At 35.8% G+C, this 16,181-nt stretch overlaps 2 protein-coding genes across 2 annotated transcripts; one reads left to right on the plus strand and one right to left on the minus strand.

Annotated features, from left to right (window-relative positions):
* Positions 1-5,308: 5,308 nt before the first annotated feature.
* LOC125079747 (olfactory receptor 51V1-like) lies at positions 5,309-7,647 on the minus strand. Its single transcript, XM_047693515.1, has 2 exons — positions 7,642-7,647; positions 5,309-6,274 (listed from the first exon to the last, which is right to left on the minus strand). The coding sequence occupies exons 1-2, from the start codon at positions 7,645-7,647 to the stop codon at positions 5,309-5,311; spliced, it is 972 nt and encodes a 323-aa protein (XP_047549471.1).
* Positions 7,648-12,561: 4,914 nt separating this feature from the next.
* LOC125079531 (olfactory receptor 51V1-like) lies at positions 12,562-13,497 on the plus strand. The gene has a single exon (XM_047693210.1). It carries the CDS (start codon positions 12,562-12,564, stop codon positions 13,495-13,497), a length of 936 nt encoding a protein of 311 aa, XP_047549166.1.
* The last annotated feature ends 2,684 nt before the right edge of the window (positions 13,498-16,181 follow it).

Raw genomic sequence — 16,181 nt, forward strand, 5'->3', positions numbered from 1 at the left:
GAGGTAGGCAAACTGTAAGAGACTCTTAACTCTAGAGAACAAACTAAAGATTGATGGAGGGGCAGTTGGGGGGGATGGGGTAACAGGGTGATGGGTATCAAAAAGGACATTTATTGTCATGAGTACTGTAAGCAATGAGTCACTAAATTCTACTCTTGAAACCAATATTACACTATATGTTAATTAGCTAGAATTTAAATAAAAACTTGAAGGAAAAAAAAGAAAATATATCATATGTACTTCAGTAGCATAAAGCAGTAATTTCTAGCTTATTTAAGTAAAAGGATGTGTTTTGGACAAGCTTTTTATCTACTTGTATAAGGATAATTTTGCTTTTAGCAATTGTATATTGAAAAAATGCATTATGAAAAATATAGTTGTCACAAAGTAATATTGAATTAATTGCACATTATTAATCATAGAATTTATATAATCTGAAAAACACATATACACATGTAAAATTTTATTTGAGTAATCTACAAAAGATGTTTGGTAAATGCTTGAATTTATACATTGTTTACAGTAAGTCCATGGCTCCCCAGGAATCAGAACCCCACAGGTTGGGAACCACTGTCATAATGGATTTTTTTTTTTTTTTTTGTCTTCTTGATCTCTGCTTTCATCATCCTCCAAATATTCCTTTTCTACTTCTACTGATTATTTGCAATATAATAAATAGATAGGTAGATAGGTAGATAAAGAATTTTTATTATGAAATAAAAGTGATAGCCTAATTTTATGCCCATAGTACTAACATCATTTTGAATAAATGATACGTGGTTTTAGGAAATTAAGATGTTCTGTGACAATTGTGACTCTAACTGAAAGAAGTTGGTCTTGATCATAATATTAAATCTGAGTTTGGTTTCACATAAGTTATCATGTAATTCTACTAGGTTATGTTGCCAGCCTCAAGGAGCTAGAATTTTTCTTCATAGTAATTTAGACCACAACCAGCTTGCTCCAAAGAGTTCACATGGAGACATAACTTTAGCTAATGAAAACAAGGATTAAACTTTGCCTCAAAAGGCCTGCGAGCTAATCTAAATACTCTGTGGTGTTTACCATGACAGAAAATCTTGTCTCTATTTTTAAAGCTATTCCTTTCACCAGTGTCCATTTGCCAAAGTTACGGTGTTAGATACTTTAGAGCTCAGAGAGAAAAGTTTGGTCATCTCTCCACAAATTATCTCCTAAACTTAAAGTTAAGCTCACTTTCTTGAGATATCCTATGGAGAATGTTTAATCTTAAATTCATTCAGCCAAGATTTAGTGATGTTTAAAAGTGTTTCTGTAATGTCCTAAAGCCTTATTCTGATTTTTTTTTTCTGTTCTTCTGTTTTGTCATGGAAATATTGAACAACTCCAAGAAAACAAAAAGTGAGCTTTAGAGTTTATTTAATTCAAATATTTAGTTAAAGTTTTGGGAAATATTTAATATGCAACTTTTAAGATAAAGAGTACATCTTGACTATTGTTATAACATTAATAAATATTAGCTAATGACTTCCAAAGGTATACAAATTACAGGACGTATACATTTTAACAACTCCCCATCTAACCTAAATAAGAGATTTCACTGTTCATATGTGTGAAATATATCCCCAAAAATCTTTTGCTAACTTACATTCATATTAAAGCATATGCAAGTCTCTGTATCTTAACAACCTCAGCAGCACTGGATTCTGGTAACCATGTTTTATTTTTCCAGTTGTATACCAAATACAAAGTTGTATTTGACCTCTTATTCTAAATTTTGTGATTATTTAATTTTAAATGAGATTGAACATATTTTAATATTTATTGACTATTTTAATTTCTTTTTTTTAATTTTATTTATTTATCTGATAGAGTCACAGCGAGAGAGAGAAGCGGACTCCTCACCAAGCAGGGAGCCTGATGCAGGGCTTAATCCCAGGACCCTGGGATCATACCTGAATCTAAGGCAGATGCTTAACAACTAAGCATCCCAGGCATACTGACAATTTAAATTCTATATTGTTTTTATTGGTTTATAAAGCTTTTTTATCATATTGATTTGCAATATATTTTGCCTGAGTAAACTAATTTTGTCATGTGTTGAATTACAAATGCTTAAGAGTTTGATATTTCTTACTGTTTTTATGTATCTCTATATGTGTATGTGTGTTTGTATCAAATTACTGATTTTCATTTTATGAACTCATTTTCTGTCCATATCTGGAACCAATAGCTTATTTAAAAATGTTTTTTAAAAGAACAGTTTTTCCTTAAGTTTACAGTTTGAGTTTTATATGTATGATATTGGTATAAATATAAATAATTTTGGAATATTGTAACAACTGTATTTGTGTTAAGAAATTAGGTATAGGGCAGGCGGATGAAGTAAATAGGTGATGGGCATAGTGTGGTGAGCACCCAGTTTGTATGTGGGTAATGAATCACTAAATTCCACACCTGAAATTCAAGTTGCACTGTATGTTAGTAACTGAAATTTAAATAAAAACTTGAAATAAAAAGAAATTAGGCATATATTTATCTCTAAAATTGCTAAATGATTATTAAATAATCCCTATTTCTGAAAGAATTTAAGTGACCCTAAAAATTCATTAAATGTATTCATTTTTTCTATATACCTACTGTTAGTTCTGTACTTAAGATTCTGTTATATTGAGATGTGTGGGTGTGGGTGTTCCTTTTTCTTATATCTTATTGTACAAAATATTGTTGGTTTATATGTATTTTATTAATTTTAGAAACTACTCCCAAGCTTTACTTGAAATGTACTTTTTTAAAGATTTATTTATTTATTTATTTTAGAGCATCTCTCTCTAAAGCTGGCAAAGGGGCAGAGGAAGAGAAAGAGAAAGAATCTTAAAGCAGACTCTCCACTTAGAGGGGAGTCTAATGTAGGGCTCAATCCAGGACCCTGAGATCATGACCTGGGCTAAAATGACGAGTTGGAGATTTAACCAACTGAGCCACTCAAACACCCCTGGAATGTAGTTTTTAAATTCTTTTATTTCTCTTTTAATCTTTTCTAAGAAACTATAAAAATTTTGTGAAGTTAAAAATATTGTTATTTGTTTAGTCAGTGAAACTATGGAAATGTTTTAGGAGAACAGATACAGTTATGTAAAGTAGGAATATATTTCTATTTCAGGTATATGCCCTTACAACCACTACCTGAGTTTTAATGATTTTTTTTTTATTTTCCTTTTTTTTTTTTTTTTTTTTTTTTTTAAGAGAGAGAGTGAGTGAGAACAGAGAGAAGGGACACCCACTTGCGCCCTGGGGTGGGGGAGGGGCAGAGAGCAGAAGAAAGAATCTTGAGCAGGGAGCCTGACCCCAAAACCCAGAGATCATGACCTGAGTGGAAAGAGGCGGACACTCAACTGCCTGAGAACGGAGACACCCAGACACCCCTAACGCTTATAATTTTAACAAATTGTTAGAAAAGAAATTACTGAATATTACATTTAGAGTCAGTTTGAAGTCACTATGAACATTATTTTCTTCCATCTCATATGAACATTTTAATTAATTTTTAAATTCATCTCATTGACTAATAAAGAAATAACATTAAAGTATCAACATATAGTGAAAGTTCTTGACTTTTTCCATACTTTAAAGAAAATTAGGACAAAACCCTATGAAAAATCTGTTTGTTTGTTTTTTTACATAATCATTGCTGTTTTAAACTCCATCTCTTTGATTATAAGTTGAATGGGAAAAAAATTACTTCTTAAATAGATTCAGATTGGTGATTCTTTTCAGTTCACAAAGAGGCATGAATAATCCATTATATGTTTTAAACCGGATTCGTTTACAATGTAGTCTCATTTACATTATGGAAATTACTTACAAGCTTTTAATCATTTAACTATTTTTCCTTATTTTTGAATTGTTGTGAAATCTACATTTGATACACATTTAGATGTATTTTAATGGGAAGTAGGAAAAAGGGCAAATGTGATATTGTAAACCCAATGCCATATTACCTTTGAAGATTGGAAATTATTTTTATTTTCAATCCACTGCACCATTCTTGCTCAAATCTTGAGTTCCCAAAATATAAGGACTCCAAAGGAATTATAAGAAGATGAAATACTTACCAAGTTTGCTCTCAGAAGCTTATGGACAGAGTTCCACAAAGTAGTGAAGATAGCTCTACCTAGCCCATATGTAGGAGTATTTTTCCTAATTTGGTAAATAGGATGAGAATGATGAAGATAAGTTGTTGCTACAGATTAAAAAAGATAACAGTATCCTCTCTCTTAAAGATCCTCATGAATGACAATTTTACATAGTTACCAGTACAGACTAAGTTTTATTACTTTCCCATGTGGCTAGTTATCTGACCTCACATTAATTATTAAGTAAACATGGTTTTGCCATCAGTAGGAAAGGCCCCTACAAAAAAAGAAAAGTTTTTGCCTTGCTGATATTTGTCAAATTCAGAAAAGATAAAAGAAATTCCTATAAAGCAGATCAGTGAAACATTTATTCTACACAGTAAAGGATATGAATTTCTGTAAGACTCAAATTAAGATTGTCAGGTTGGTAGTTATTTAGAGATACGTAAAAAAAGTGATAGAAGTTCTTCTGAGAAGCAGGAAACAGAGTTGTCTGTTGACAAATTAATGTGAAGACAAGGGTGATGATGCCTTGGAATGACTCTGCATCAAACTACGAACCAGTCTGAAAACATCACTTAACGTTAGAAACCAACTGTAATGTCTACATTGATCAAGGCAACCATAGAAAGTGGTGATAAAATTGTACCTTCAGGGATGAATGTACACTGTGTGTTTGGATGGCTTCTTTGTAGATATTCTTTTCAAGTTAAACTTCTCTGGACAATTGTGAATATTACTTTTTATATTCAGAAATGATAATGAAATGTGACGAATGACTCTACTATCAGAGCTTCAAACTTGGGTTTGATTACTATTGATTACCATTTTTTTTAAAGATTTTATTTATTTATTTGACAGATAGAGATCACAAGCAGGCAGAGAGGCAGGCAGACAGATACAGGAAGGGAAGCAGGCTCCATGATGAGCAGAGAGCCCGATACGGAGCTTGATCCCAGGACCCTGGGATCATGACCTGAGCTGAAGGCAGAGGCTTTGACCCACTGAGCCACCCAGGTGCCACTTGATTACCATTTTTGATACTTACAAATCCTTCAAGTAATGGCATATCCTATAAGTCTTAGTTTTTAATTGCCTTATTTTTAACTTTATTAAATAAATATATTCCTCCCCTCTCCCTGCCTGAAATTTTCTACATGTAAACCACTTGCATCTCTGTAATCTAAAGTGCTTCACTCCCTCTTCATGGAGAACCACTTCTGAATCCTGCCACGGATCTGTTGGGTCTTCACACTGTAGATGATAGGGTTCATCAGGGGTGGGAAGATGATGTAGGTGTTGCCCATGAGGACATGGACCACAGGAGACAGGTGTTTACCAAAACGGTGCACCATAGTCAGACCAATGATTGGGATATAGAAAACTAGAACTGCACAGATGTGGGAGACACAGGTCTGCAAGGACTTGAATCGCTCCTCCCGGGATGCAATAGTCAATACTGAGCACAGGATCAAGATGTAGGAGACCAGAATGAGCACTGCATCCAAAAACAGTGTGCAGATCACCAGAGCCAGGGCATAGAAGCTGTTGAAGCGGATGTCAGAGCAGACGAGCCGAAGCAGGTCCTGGTGCAGGCAGAAAGAGTGGGAGAGGATGTGGGAACGGCAATAGTGGAAAAACTTGAGGCGGATGATGGGAGCAAGGATGAATGCAAAACTCCTAACCAAAATTCCCAGCCCAATCTTAATGATTCTGGCACTGGTTAGTATGGACGTATACCTCAGAGGATTACAGATTGCTGTAAAGCGATCAAAAGCCATGGCCAGAAGGACTCCAGACTCTGTGAGAGACAGACCATGAATGAAGTAAGTTTGGGCAATGCAGGCATCCAGGCTGACTTCCTGACTGAGTCCCCACAAGATCCCCAGCACTGTCCGCACTGTGGACAGCCCCATGCATAGGTCAGTGAAGGCCAGCATGGCCAGGAAGTAGAACATGGGCTGATGCAGGCTCAGCTCTGTCCAAATCACGTGCAGCACCAGGCAGTTCCCTGAGAGTACCATAGCATAGATACAGGAGAAAGGGATGGAGAGCCAAGGGTATTCCCGTTCCAGGCCAGGGAAGCCTGTTAGGAGAAATGTTGAGGAATTGGTGCCAAAAGGTGGAAAAGCAAGCATGGATGATGTGAGGTATTTTCTCTATGAGTCAACGCTGGTGTCCATTTGCTAGGTAACTTTCATACAACTTGTTTTCTCATATAGGATCAATCCGAGCAAAAGTGGCGCATGTATGTAATACAGAATTCTTTAAATTAAAAAGTCACATTTATTGTTGTTCACATCTGTTATCCAAGTACCTCTCCACATTTAAGAATCTTGTTTTATTTCTACCTAGAAAAACACTGAGCGTAGATGAAGGAAAAAGTGATCCTAATAGATTTTGTCTTTTCTCAAGCAGCTAGCAATTATGATAAATTTTGACTTTCCAGATGTCTATTAATCTTTCAGAGTATTTGTAAAAAGTAGTTACTCTTCATCTTTTGAATGCTGTTCAGTCTGTCTCTTCATACAACCCGTGATTCCATCTTTCTCTTCTATCTGCCAATTACTGCTCAAGTCTCAACTCAATTGCAAAAACTCCAAGATACATTTGTTTCTGTCTGCTCGGAAGAAAGTAGATCGTATCTTTGTAAGTGCTTACACCAAGAGAGAGCTGGAGGGCCGTAGTATATAACATCCGGAAGGATATGGATATAAATGGACTGCATGTCCCTAGAGATATTCTGTTCACATTTCAAAGGGAATGATCAAAATAATCATCATCTGCCTGCAATCTAGAATTAGCCATGGGGAATGCACTTGTTTTATTTAACAGACACATACTCCATTTGAAGTTCAAACACTGTTTAAAAACGATTAAAAACTATTACAGAAACATAACACTGTATGTTAGTTATACTTCAATTGTAAAATAGATAATACCACACAAACCCTACGTAGTGGGCACTATTGTGAGCCCTCGTTATAGATGACTACATTGAGTTCAAGAGAGATTAAACAGCTTGCTAAAGTCACTGTAAGTGAAGATTTGAAATCCTTGCAGGCTGACTTCAAGGCACATGCTTTGAACTACTCATCTCTCTGTCTTCAATTTCACTGGGATCACTTTTCAATGCCTGTTGCTTTCATAAAGCATGAGGTTTAAAGGTTTCAGGGGTTCTCTCTAATCTTTAAATTTACACTAAGAATATCTCATTTATCAGTTCTATTTGCTTTCTGCAAGATCATCAGTGAGCTTAAGATCCTCTATCACATTGCCTTCCTTCACAAACCAGGCTTTCAACTCTCACCAGCTACCACAAGGTAGATACTCTGTTTCTTCTGTTGCTCTGGAGACTTTCCGGTGTTTGTCAGCAACTGCTTCTCAGCAATCACTAATTTTCTCAATTAGAGCTTCTCTCCAGCTCCTGTCGGCTTTATTGAGGTTAGAGAGGACTCATAGCTTTGTGTAAATTTGAGGTGCACAACATGTTGACTTGATATTTCACATATTGCAAAATGATTACCGCCATAAATTAGCTAACGCACAGTTAAATTTATTTTTAAGTATTTTATTGTTTCTATGCTATTGTAAATGGATTGATGTCCTTATTTCTTTTTCAGATGTTTTGCTTTTAGTGTATAGAAATGTAACTGTTCTCTGCATGTTGATTTATATCCTGTAACTTTACTGAATTTATTGATTAATTCTAGCTGTTTTTTTTCTGTTTGTTTGTTTCTTTTGTTTTTGTGTCATCGTCAGGATATTCTCTATATAAGATAATATCTGCCAACAAAGACAATTTTACTTCATCATTTCTTATTGGGATGCCTTTTGGGCCTATTCTTGTCTGATTGCTCTGTCTAGGATTTCCAATTATGTAGAATAAAAGTAGGGAGAATGGGCACACTTGTCTTATTCCTGATTTTAGAAGAAAAACTCAAACTTTTGCTGTTGAATATAATATTGGCCATGGGTTTGTCATATATGGCCTTTATTATGTTGAGGTATGTTTCTTTTGTACTCAATATGTTGAGAGTTTTTATGATGAAAGGATGATATATTTTGTCAAATGCTTTTTCTGCCTCTACTGAGATGATTTTGTCTTTTATTATATTAATTATAATATTATTAATATTATATAATATTATATATAATATTAATTATTAATTATAATATAATATATTATATTAATGTGTTGTATCACAGTTATTAATTTGCATATATTGACTTATTCTTTCATCCCAGGGATAAATCCCACTGAATCTTGATGTATGCTTTTTTTAATATACTGTTCCTGCTTTGTGTGTTCAGTGTGCTAATATTTTATCAAGAATTTTTTCATCTGTGTTTATCAGGATTATTGGTCTATAGTTTCTTTTCTTGTAGTGTATTAATCTAGGTTTGGTATTAGGGTTATGTTGGCCTTGTAAAATGAGTCTGGAGGTGTTCCTTCCTCTTCAAGCTTTTGAAAGAGTTTGAGAAGGGTTGGCATTAATTCTTTTTTAAATATTTAGTAGAGTTCACCATCACGTCTGATCTGGGCCTTTCTGTGTGCAATGATGGATTACTGATTCAACGTCCTTACTCATCATTTGTCTGTTCAAATTTCCTATTTCCCCCCGATTCAATCTTTGTAAGTTTTATGTTTTAGGGAATCTATCCTTTTCTTCTAGGTTATCCAGCTTGTTGGTCTATAATAATCTGTAGAAAACTCTCATGATTTTTTGTTTCTATGGTATCAGTAGTAATGTCTCATCTCTCATCTCTGATTTCATTCACGTGAGACTCCTCTTATGTTCATCTTAGTCTAGCTAAAAGTTTGTAAATTGTTTATCTTTTACAAAAACAGCTTAGTTTCATTGATCATTTCTGTACTCTTCATCCCCATTTCATTTATTTCTGCTATGATCTTTGCTCTTTCTTTCTTTTTTCCTCTCTTTTGTCACGTTGGGCTTAGTTTGTTCTGTTTCTAGTTTCTTGAGGTGATAAGTGAAATTGTTTATTAGAAATACTGGTTTCTTAATGTTGGCGTTTATGGCTATAAAATTCCCTCTTATAACATTTTGATTAATTGCATAGGTTTTAATTATAGCATGTTTTACTACCAAATATGAAGTCTATTTGAATCTTATTCCAAAACTTCTAAATATGTAGGGAAGAAACCCTCTCTATTCAGTGTTTAAACTGTACTTTGCTTTGCCCCTGTGGGTCTCTTTTTTCTCACAGGTTATATATTATTTCAAAATTGCCAGAAAACAGAAGAAATGGGGATGAAAGAAGGAGGAAAAAAGTCAAGAATGATTTCTGGGAATATTATTACCAAAATCTTTGTCATTTTTTCCTGAGAAAAAGATAACTTTTCTTCCCTTAATTTTTCTGAATTGTATCCATTCATCATTTTGGTTCTACATGGGAGCTCAGTTCTAATATCTTCAACATCTTTCCTATATTTCTGAAATGAGTGTGGGGACATGAGTCTTGTGTAATTAATATGAACCACAGTTTCTGAATTGCTAATATTGTTAGTGTAAGCAAACAATGTGATTTGTGGCACATATTCCTGTGGATTTCATTTACCTTTTACATCTTGGCTTCTGGAAATTAAAAAAGGTTTTACTTAAATGTATCCAGTATTTCTAAGTATTTATACCAGAGGGAAGTTCAAATATTTATTCCACAACATTAAAGGAAATCAAAGTCTCTCCACAGTGAGTTTCTGTAGTGTAGTGTTCATAAACTAGAGATTTTTTTTTCTGTTTTAAAAATTAACATATAAGGTATTATTTGCCCCAGAGGTACAGATCTGTGCATAGTCAGACTTACACACTTCACAGCACTCACCATAGCACATACCCTCCCCAATGTCCATAACCCCACCACCCTCTCCGGACCCCCTCTCCCCAGCAACCCTCAGTTTGCTTTGTGAGATTAAGAGTCTCATATTGTTTGTCTCCCTCCCTATCCCATCTTGTTTCATTTTTTCCCTCCCTACCCCTCAAACTCCCCACTTTGCCTTTCAAATTATTCATATCAGGGAGATCATTGATAACTGTCTTTCTCTGATTGACTTACTTTGCTCAGAATAATACCCTCTAGCTCCATCCACATTGTTACAAATGGGAAGATTTCATTTCTTTTGATGGCTGGATAGTATTTCATTGTGTATATATACCACATCTTCTGTATCCATTCATCAGTTGATGGACATCTAGGTTCTTTCCATAGTTTGGCAATTGTGGACACTGGTGCTATAAACATTTGGGTGCACGTGCCCCTTCAGACCATTACATTTGCTTCTCAGCCTTTTGGCTAAGATCAAGTATAGTATCAGAACTAGATTTTTTTAATACATTGAAAATGATCAGGTTGGATGACTTAAACTTTTCAACAATAAATATTTTAAAATTGTTTTCTAAGGTAGAAAGATTATGTGGTTAGGTCCAAAGACTCACATTTAAGTAATTGGAACAATATTAATGCCATAGCTATGTGATCTTCAGAAAGTTTCCAGTGCATATCTCTAACCACGTGTCATTATGTAGTTTTAGATATTCTAAGAAAAACTGAGTGGTAAAATCCATGTTAAGTTTTATTTAGCCTACTATATCTAAAATATTATGTCAATATGTAGTCAATATAAACATTTTTGAAGAGACATTTTAAACCATTCTTTCCCAACTAAGTCTTTCATCTAGTCTGTAATTTGTACTTACATAACATCTCAATTTGGCTTGCCACATTCCAAGTACAAAATAGGCCCTGGTGGCTCATGGATAACATATTAAAGAGTGCCACTCTAACCTCAGATTCTTCATCTCTGAAATGGAAACAATTACAATTTACTTGTATTAAGTGTTTGCTTTGTGTGTTTCGCGATTCTAAATGTTTTGCAATTTCATCTAACACAATTGTCAGGACAATCCTATGAAGTAATGTCATCATCCCCATTTTAGATGAGGCTAAGTATCCTGCCCAGGGACAGAGTACTCACAGGTGTTGGAGAAGGGTTTCTAAACCAGAAAGCCTGGCTTTATAAGCACATTCTTTATCTACTGCCATTAAAATAAAAGATATGTGTGTTCAGTAATTCTAGAAATTTAATTAGATAACAGAACTACTCTAATGCTGAGAATTAAATAATGCTAAAATTCTTACCACAATTTAAATGCTAAAAAAAAGTGCTTGGTGTAATTGCTGTTATCAAAGTAGAGACTCAGATTTCAAGCAGCTTATAAGGATTATCAACCTTACACAAAACTATTGACTTTGAAGAATGTTTTATTTGCCAGCACATGAAGTCTTTGAATACTGAAGTCATGTTATCAAAAAAAGAGGGAAAAGTTGTAACTGAAATGGAGGGAAATAAAATAAAATTTATGTTAATAACAATAGGCTGTTTTCTATAGAACATATCTGCTGCCCTTCAAAAAACATGTAAGGACTCGTTAGGGAGGGAGCAAGCTACAAGACATTTCTTGATCTCTCTGTCCGACATTTACTCCAAATCTCCCTGGACAGGAGAATTGTAATTGCAAACGTGCACTTGTGAGACTATTCAGAATTTGGTGGAGTGGAGAGTCTGCCCTACAAACACTGCCTCGGGCTTTGCCTTCATTCCCCCAAAGGAACACAGCCCTGTAATCACTCACTCTCAGCCCCTCTTGGGGTTCAGGCTTCACTCTAGTGATTCCCAGACCTGCATAAATTTTGCTTCTCCTAGAATGTCCCTGCTACTGGGACAAAAGGAGGAAGAACAAGATCCATTTTCAAGATTGGTGAGACCATCTCTACTGTGAGTGACGGTTTTTCTCTATTAAGGCAATGAAAACGACATGTGAGAATGGACAACATGACTGAGAAATGAATTCTCCAAGTGACTGAGTGTCTTATGTAACAGGCAGAGGTTAATCTTATAGCCGGTGGCAGTGATTTGCAATTTAATTCACCAGGTTTTATTTTTTATTTTTTGTTTTTTTTTGTTTTTTTAATTCACCAGGTTTCAAATGCAAAAACTCAAATGTGTTTTCTTTTTCTACTTGGTATACTTAAACTTCATTATTATACCTTCATATGCCAGAAATCATTTTTTTCTGTTATTTATAGTATATAGCATTGAAATAGAAAGTGACAGTGAGATTGTGGATATGGACATGGATTCCTCTGATAGGGTAATGACCTAATAACAAGGAGATTTCACATGTAGGCATAATGTAGTTTGTTTCAGAGCAAATGCAATTTCGGTAAAAAGCATTGGTCTTATATATAATGAGTTGTGCCAAATCCAGTCATTCTTTCTATGACTTTTACCTCTAAGTTTATATTAAGGGGTGGAAAACACTTAGGATTCTTAATAAGCTTTTCCATAAATATATATATGTATACACGTACACACAAACACACACTTTTTTTTTTTTTTTCTGAGAGGTTTCTGTTTTATAGATTCATGTTTCTTCAACCTGATTCCAAAGTCAGTAACTCCACCTTTCTCCTTGCGGGTTTCCCTGGTTTGGAACGGGAATACCCTTGGCTCTCCATCCCTTTCTCCTGTATCTATGCTATGGTACTCTCAGGGAACTGCCTGGTGCTGCACGTGATTTGGACAGAGCCGAGCCTGCATCAGCCCATGTTCTACTTCCTGGCCATGCTGGCCCTCACTGACCTATGCATGGGGCTGTCCACAGTACACACAGTGCTGGGCATCCTGTGGGGGCTCAGCCAGGAGATTGGTCTGGATGTGTGCATTGCTCAAGCTTTCTTTGTTCATGGTCTATCATGCATGGAGTCTGGAGTCCTACTGGCCATGGCCTTTGATCGTTTCACTGCAATCTCCAAACCTCTGAGATATAAATCCATTCTCACCAATACAAGAATCATCAGCATTGGTGTGGCCATTTTAGGAAGGATTTTCCTCACTGCTCCCATTGTCCGCCTAAAGTTCTTTGATTACTGCCGCCCCCACATCCTCTCCCACTCTTTCTGCCTGCACCAGGACCTGCTTCGGCTCGCCTGCTCTGACATCCGCTTCAACAGCTTCTATGCCCTGGCTCTGGTGATCTGCACACTGTTTTTGGATGCAGTGCTCATTCTGGTCTCCTACATCTTGATCCTGCGCTCAGTATTGACTATTGCATCCCGGGAGGAGCGATTCAAGTCCTTGCAGACCTGTGTCTCCCACATCTGTGCAGTTCTAGTTTTCTATATCCCAATCATTGGTCTGACTATGGTGCACCGTTTTGGAAAGCACCTCTCTCCTGTGGTCCACGTCCTCATGGGCAACATCTATATCCTTTTCCCACCCTTGATGAACCCCATCATCTACAGTGTCAAAACCCAACAAATACGTATTAGGATCCAGAGATGGTTCACTAAACCAAACTGAATACTGGAGGTTAATGTGTTCTAAGGAAGGGAAGGGAGTGTTTGCAATAGGAATGACGAATTACAACATGTGGCAGAAATAATACATTTATATGGAATATTTAACAGATTAAAAGCATACTTTAGAAAATAGTCATTTTCTAATTTAGTTTTCACCAAAGCTAGAGAAATATGCAGAGGCTATGTTACTGATCTCAGTCCCTAATTTTAGAATTCAGTATGATGTTAGTTAGCTACAGTGAGTTATATTCCGTAGTGTATCAATGAGCACTTGCTTGGGTAATTCCCAAGTTTAAGTACCATTCATGCTTTTTGACTTCTAATTCAGAGTGTGATTTTATTTTCTCGTGTAACTGGTATAATAGTCCATTTACTATGTATGAAATAAATAGCCTTTACATATTATTATCAGTTATTGCAAGTTGACTCTGTTAAGGTTGTTGAGAAGAAAATTTTACTCTATCCTTCAAGGTTCTCTTAAACTGGTCTAAAAATTAAATTGGCATGAGACAGATTAACAGGAAAAAAAAACAATATTTAACCCCATGCACATAGAGGCCCAGTAGTAAACTTCAGACCCTAAGAAATGACCAACGCGTGAAGTGGGGGGTTTTTTCTTTGTTTTGTTTGTGTGTGTGTGTGTGTGTGTGTGTGTGTGTGTGTGTGTGTGTGTGTTAAGATTTTATTTATTTGAGAGACAGAAAGAGAGCAGGAGAAGAAGGAGAGAGAATCTGATGCAGACTCCGTGCTGAGCATAGAACCTGAGGCACGGTTCGATCCCATGACTGAGAGATCATGACCTGAGCTGATAACCAACAGTGGAACACTTAACCGACTGAGCCACCCAGGCTCCCCAGTGTGAAGTGTTTGTTCATTTTAGACAAAGAATAATTTATCTGTGAGGAATGGACGGGACAAAGAAAACTTACGTTCAGGAGCTTCAACTAGTAAGGAATTATAATTTGGACTAGAATCTGGGCTGAGGTAATATGTTAGTAGTAGTTACAAGCTGTATTTATTTATTTATTTACTTATTTACTTATTTGACAGACAGAGATCACAAGCAGGCAGACAGGAGGGCAGAGAGAGAGGAGGAAGCAGGCTTCCTACTGAGCAGAGACCCCAATGCCGGGCTCTATCCCAGGACCCTGAGATCATGACCTGAGCTGAAAGCAGAACTTTAGCCCACTGAGCCACCCAGGAGCCCCTGTATTTATTTTTATCTTTCTATTTTTTTCACAAGGTTTATTTATATAGGCTCCTTTGGCCCTACATGCCCTACATTCCCTACCTCGGATGATAAGGATGTCTCTTTACCTCTTGGTGCAGACAGGGTACCTTTCCCAAGGGTGATGCATTTCCTGCTTTCTGGAGACAAAGAAGAGTCAGTATTCTTGTACTGGCTGTTTCTTAAATTACTTCAATTCAAAATAATCCTTATTGTCATACATTGGGGCTACCTTCCTTAGGCCCCCACAAAGTCACTCACACCTCACCTCTTCTGCCTATAATTAAGCCAATGTGCCAGGAAAGCCCACTCTGACTCCCTAATAGAATACTGGATGGGTAGGTTAGATTATAGTTGAGTGCAAAAGACTTGGTGAACATTGACAGAATCGACTATCACATCTCTACATGGGGGCTACCATGTGCCCCGAATCTCTATAGTTTACAGGGCTCATGAGAGCTGTCTGTTGACTTCAATCTTGGTGTCAGCATATGTGAAATTTTAAAGACAGTTTGAGTAACCTCTTTATTTTTAAGGGAGGTTGCTAAGGCCCAGAGATAGAAGTAAAACATCGGTAGCTAGGTTGGGGATAGAATTGTGGTTTTGAGAATCCTTTCAATGTATATTTCACTCCTAAGTCTCATCCTCTTCATAGATAAAATTAGGAAATTCAATTTAATCATAAAAAGCAAATGTAATTTTTTGGGTACTTGCTTTTGAAAAATATTGACCTCCCAAAATAAAAAATAAAAAATAAAACACATAGTAGCGATCTCAAGATGTTTTTTATTTCTTTAAATTTCATCTCCTAATGACAGCTGTGTACTAGCTATGACTGGGCAGCAGAGTTACCAGCAGAGACAAATTACAGTTAAGCTGCAGAGATGAGAGGAAGCAAATTGTTGCACATGTACCTTCAGGTAATGAAGTTCCACCATCAATATCTGAACAAACAATTTTGAAAATTATTGTTTGGCTTGTTAACTTTAATTTTTTTTAATATTTATTAGAAAATTAGTGTGAGTCTTTTTAGCTTTTATTTATTTATTTGAGTAAGCAAGAGAGAGTGTGAGAGTATGAGTTTACAGATTTGTACTTTATTTTAAATAAGTTGTTACTAAATTGATAGCATAATGAGAAAGTAGCTATTAAGGCATTATATATGTGTATATGGATATATATCTACATATGCCTATTTGTGTGTGTGTGTGTATATATATGTGTGTGTGTGTATATATATATATGTGTGTGTATATATATATATACACACACATGTAGTCGATCCTTATTACTTATAGATTCCCTTGTTTGTGAATTCACCTACTTGTTAAAATGTATTTGAAACCTCAAAAGCAATGCCTCGGTGCTGTCACCATCAGTGGACATCTAAGTTTTTGCAGAGCAGCAAAAACTTTGAGTTGCCTAGCACACATGTTCCCAGCTGTGGTTGGACAAGG

Source organism: Lutra lutra, chromosome 10 (assembly GCF_902655055.1).
Source record: "Lutra lutra chromosome 10, mLutLut1.2, whole genome shotgun sequence".
NCBI classification, from domain to species: domain Eukaryota; kingdom Metazoa; phylum Chordata; class Mammalia; order Carnivora; family Mustelidae; genus Lutra; species Lutra lutra.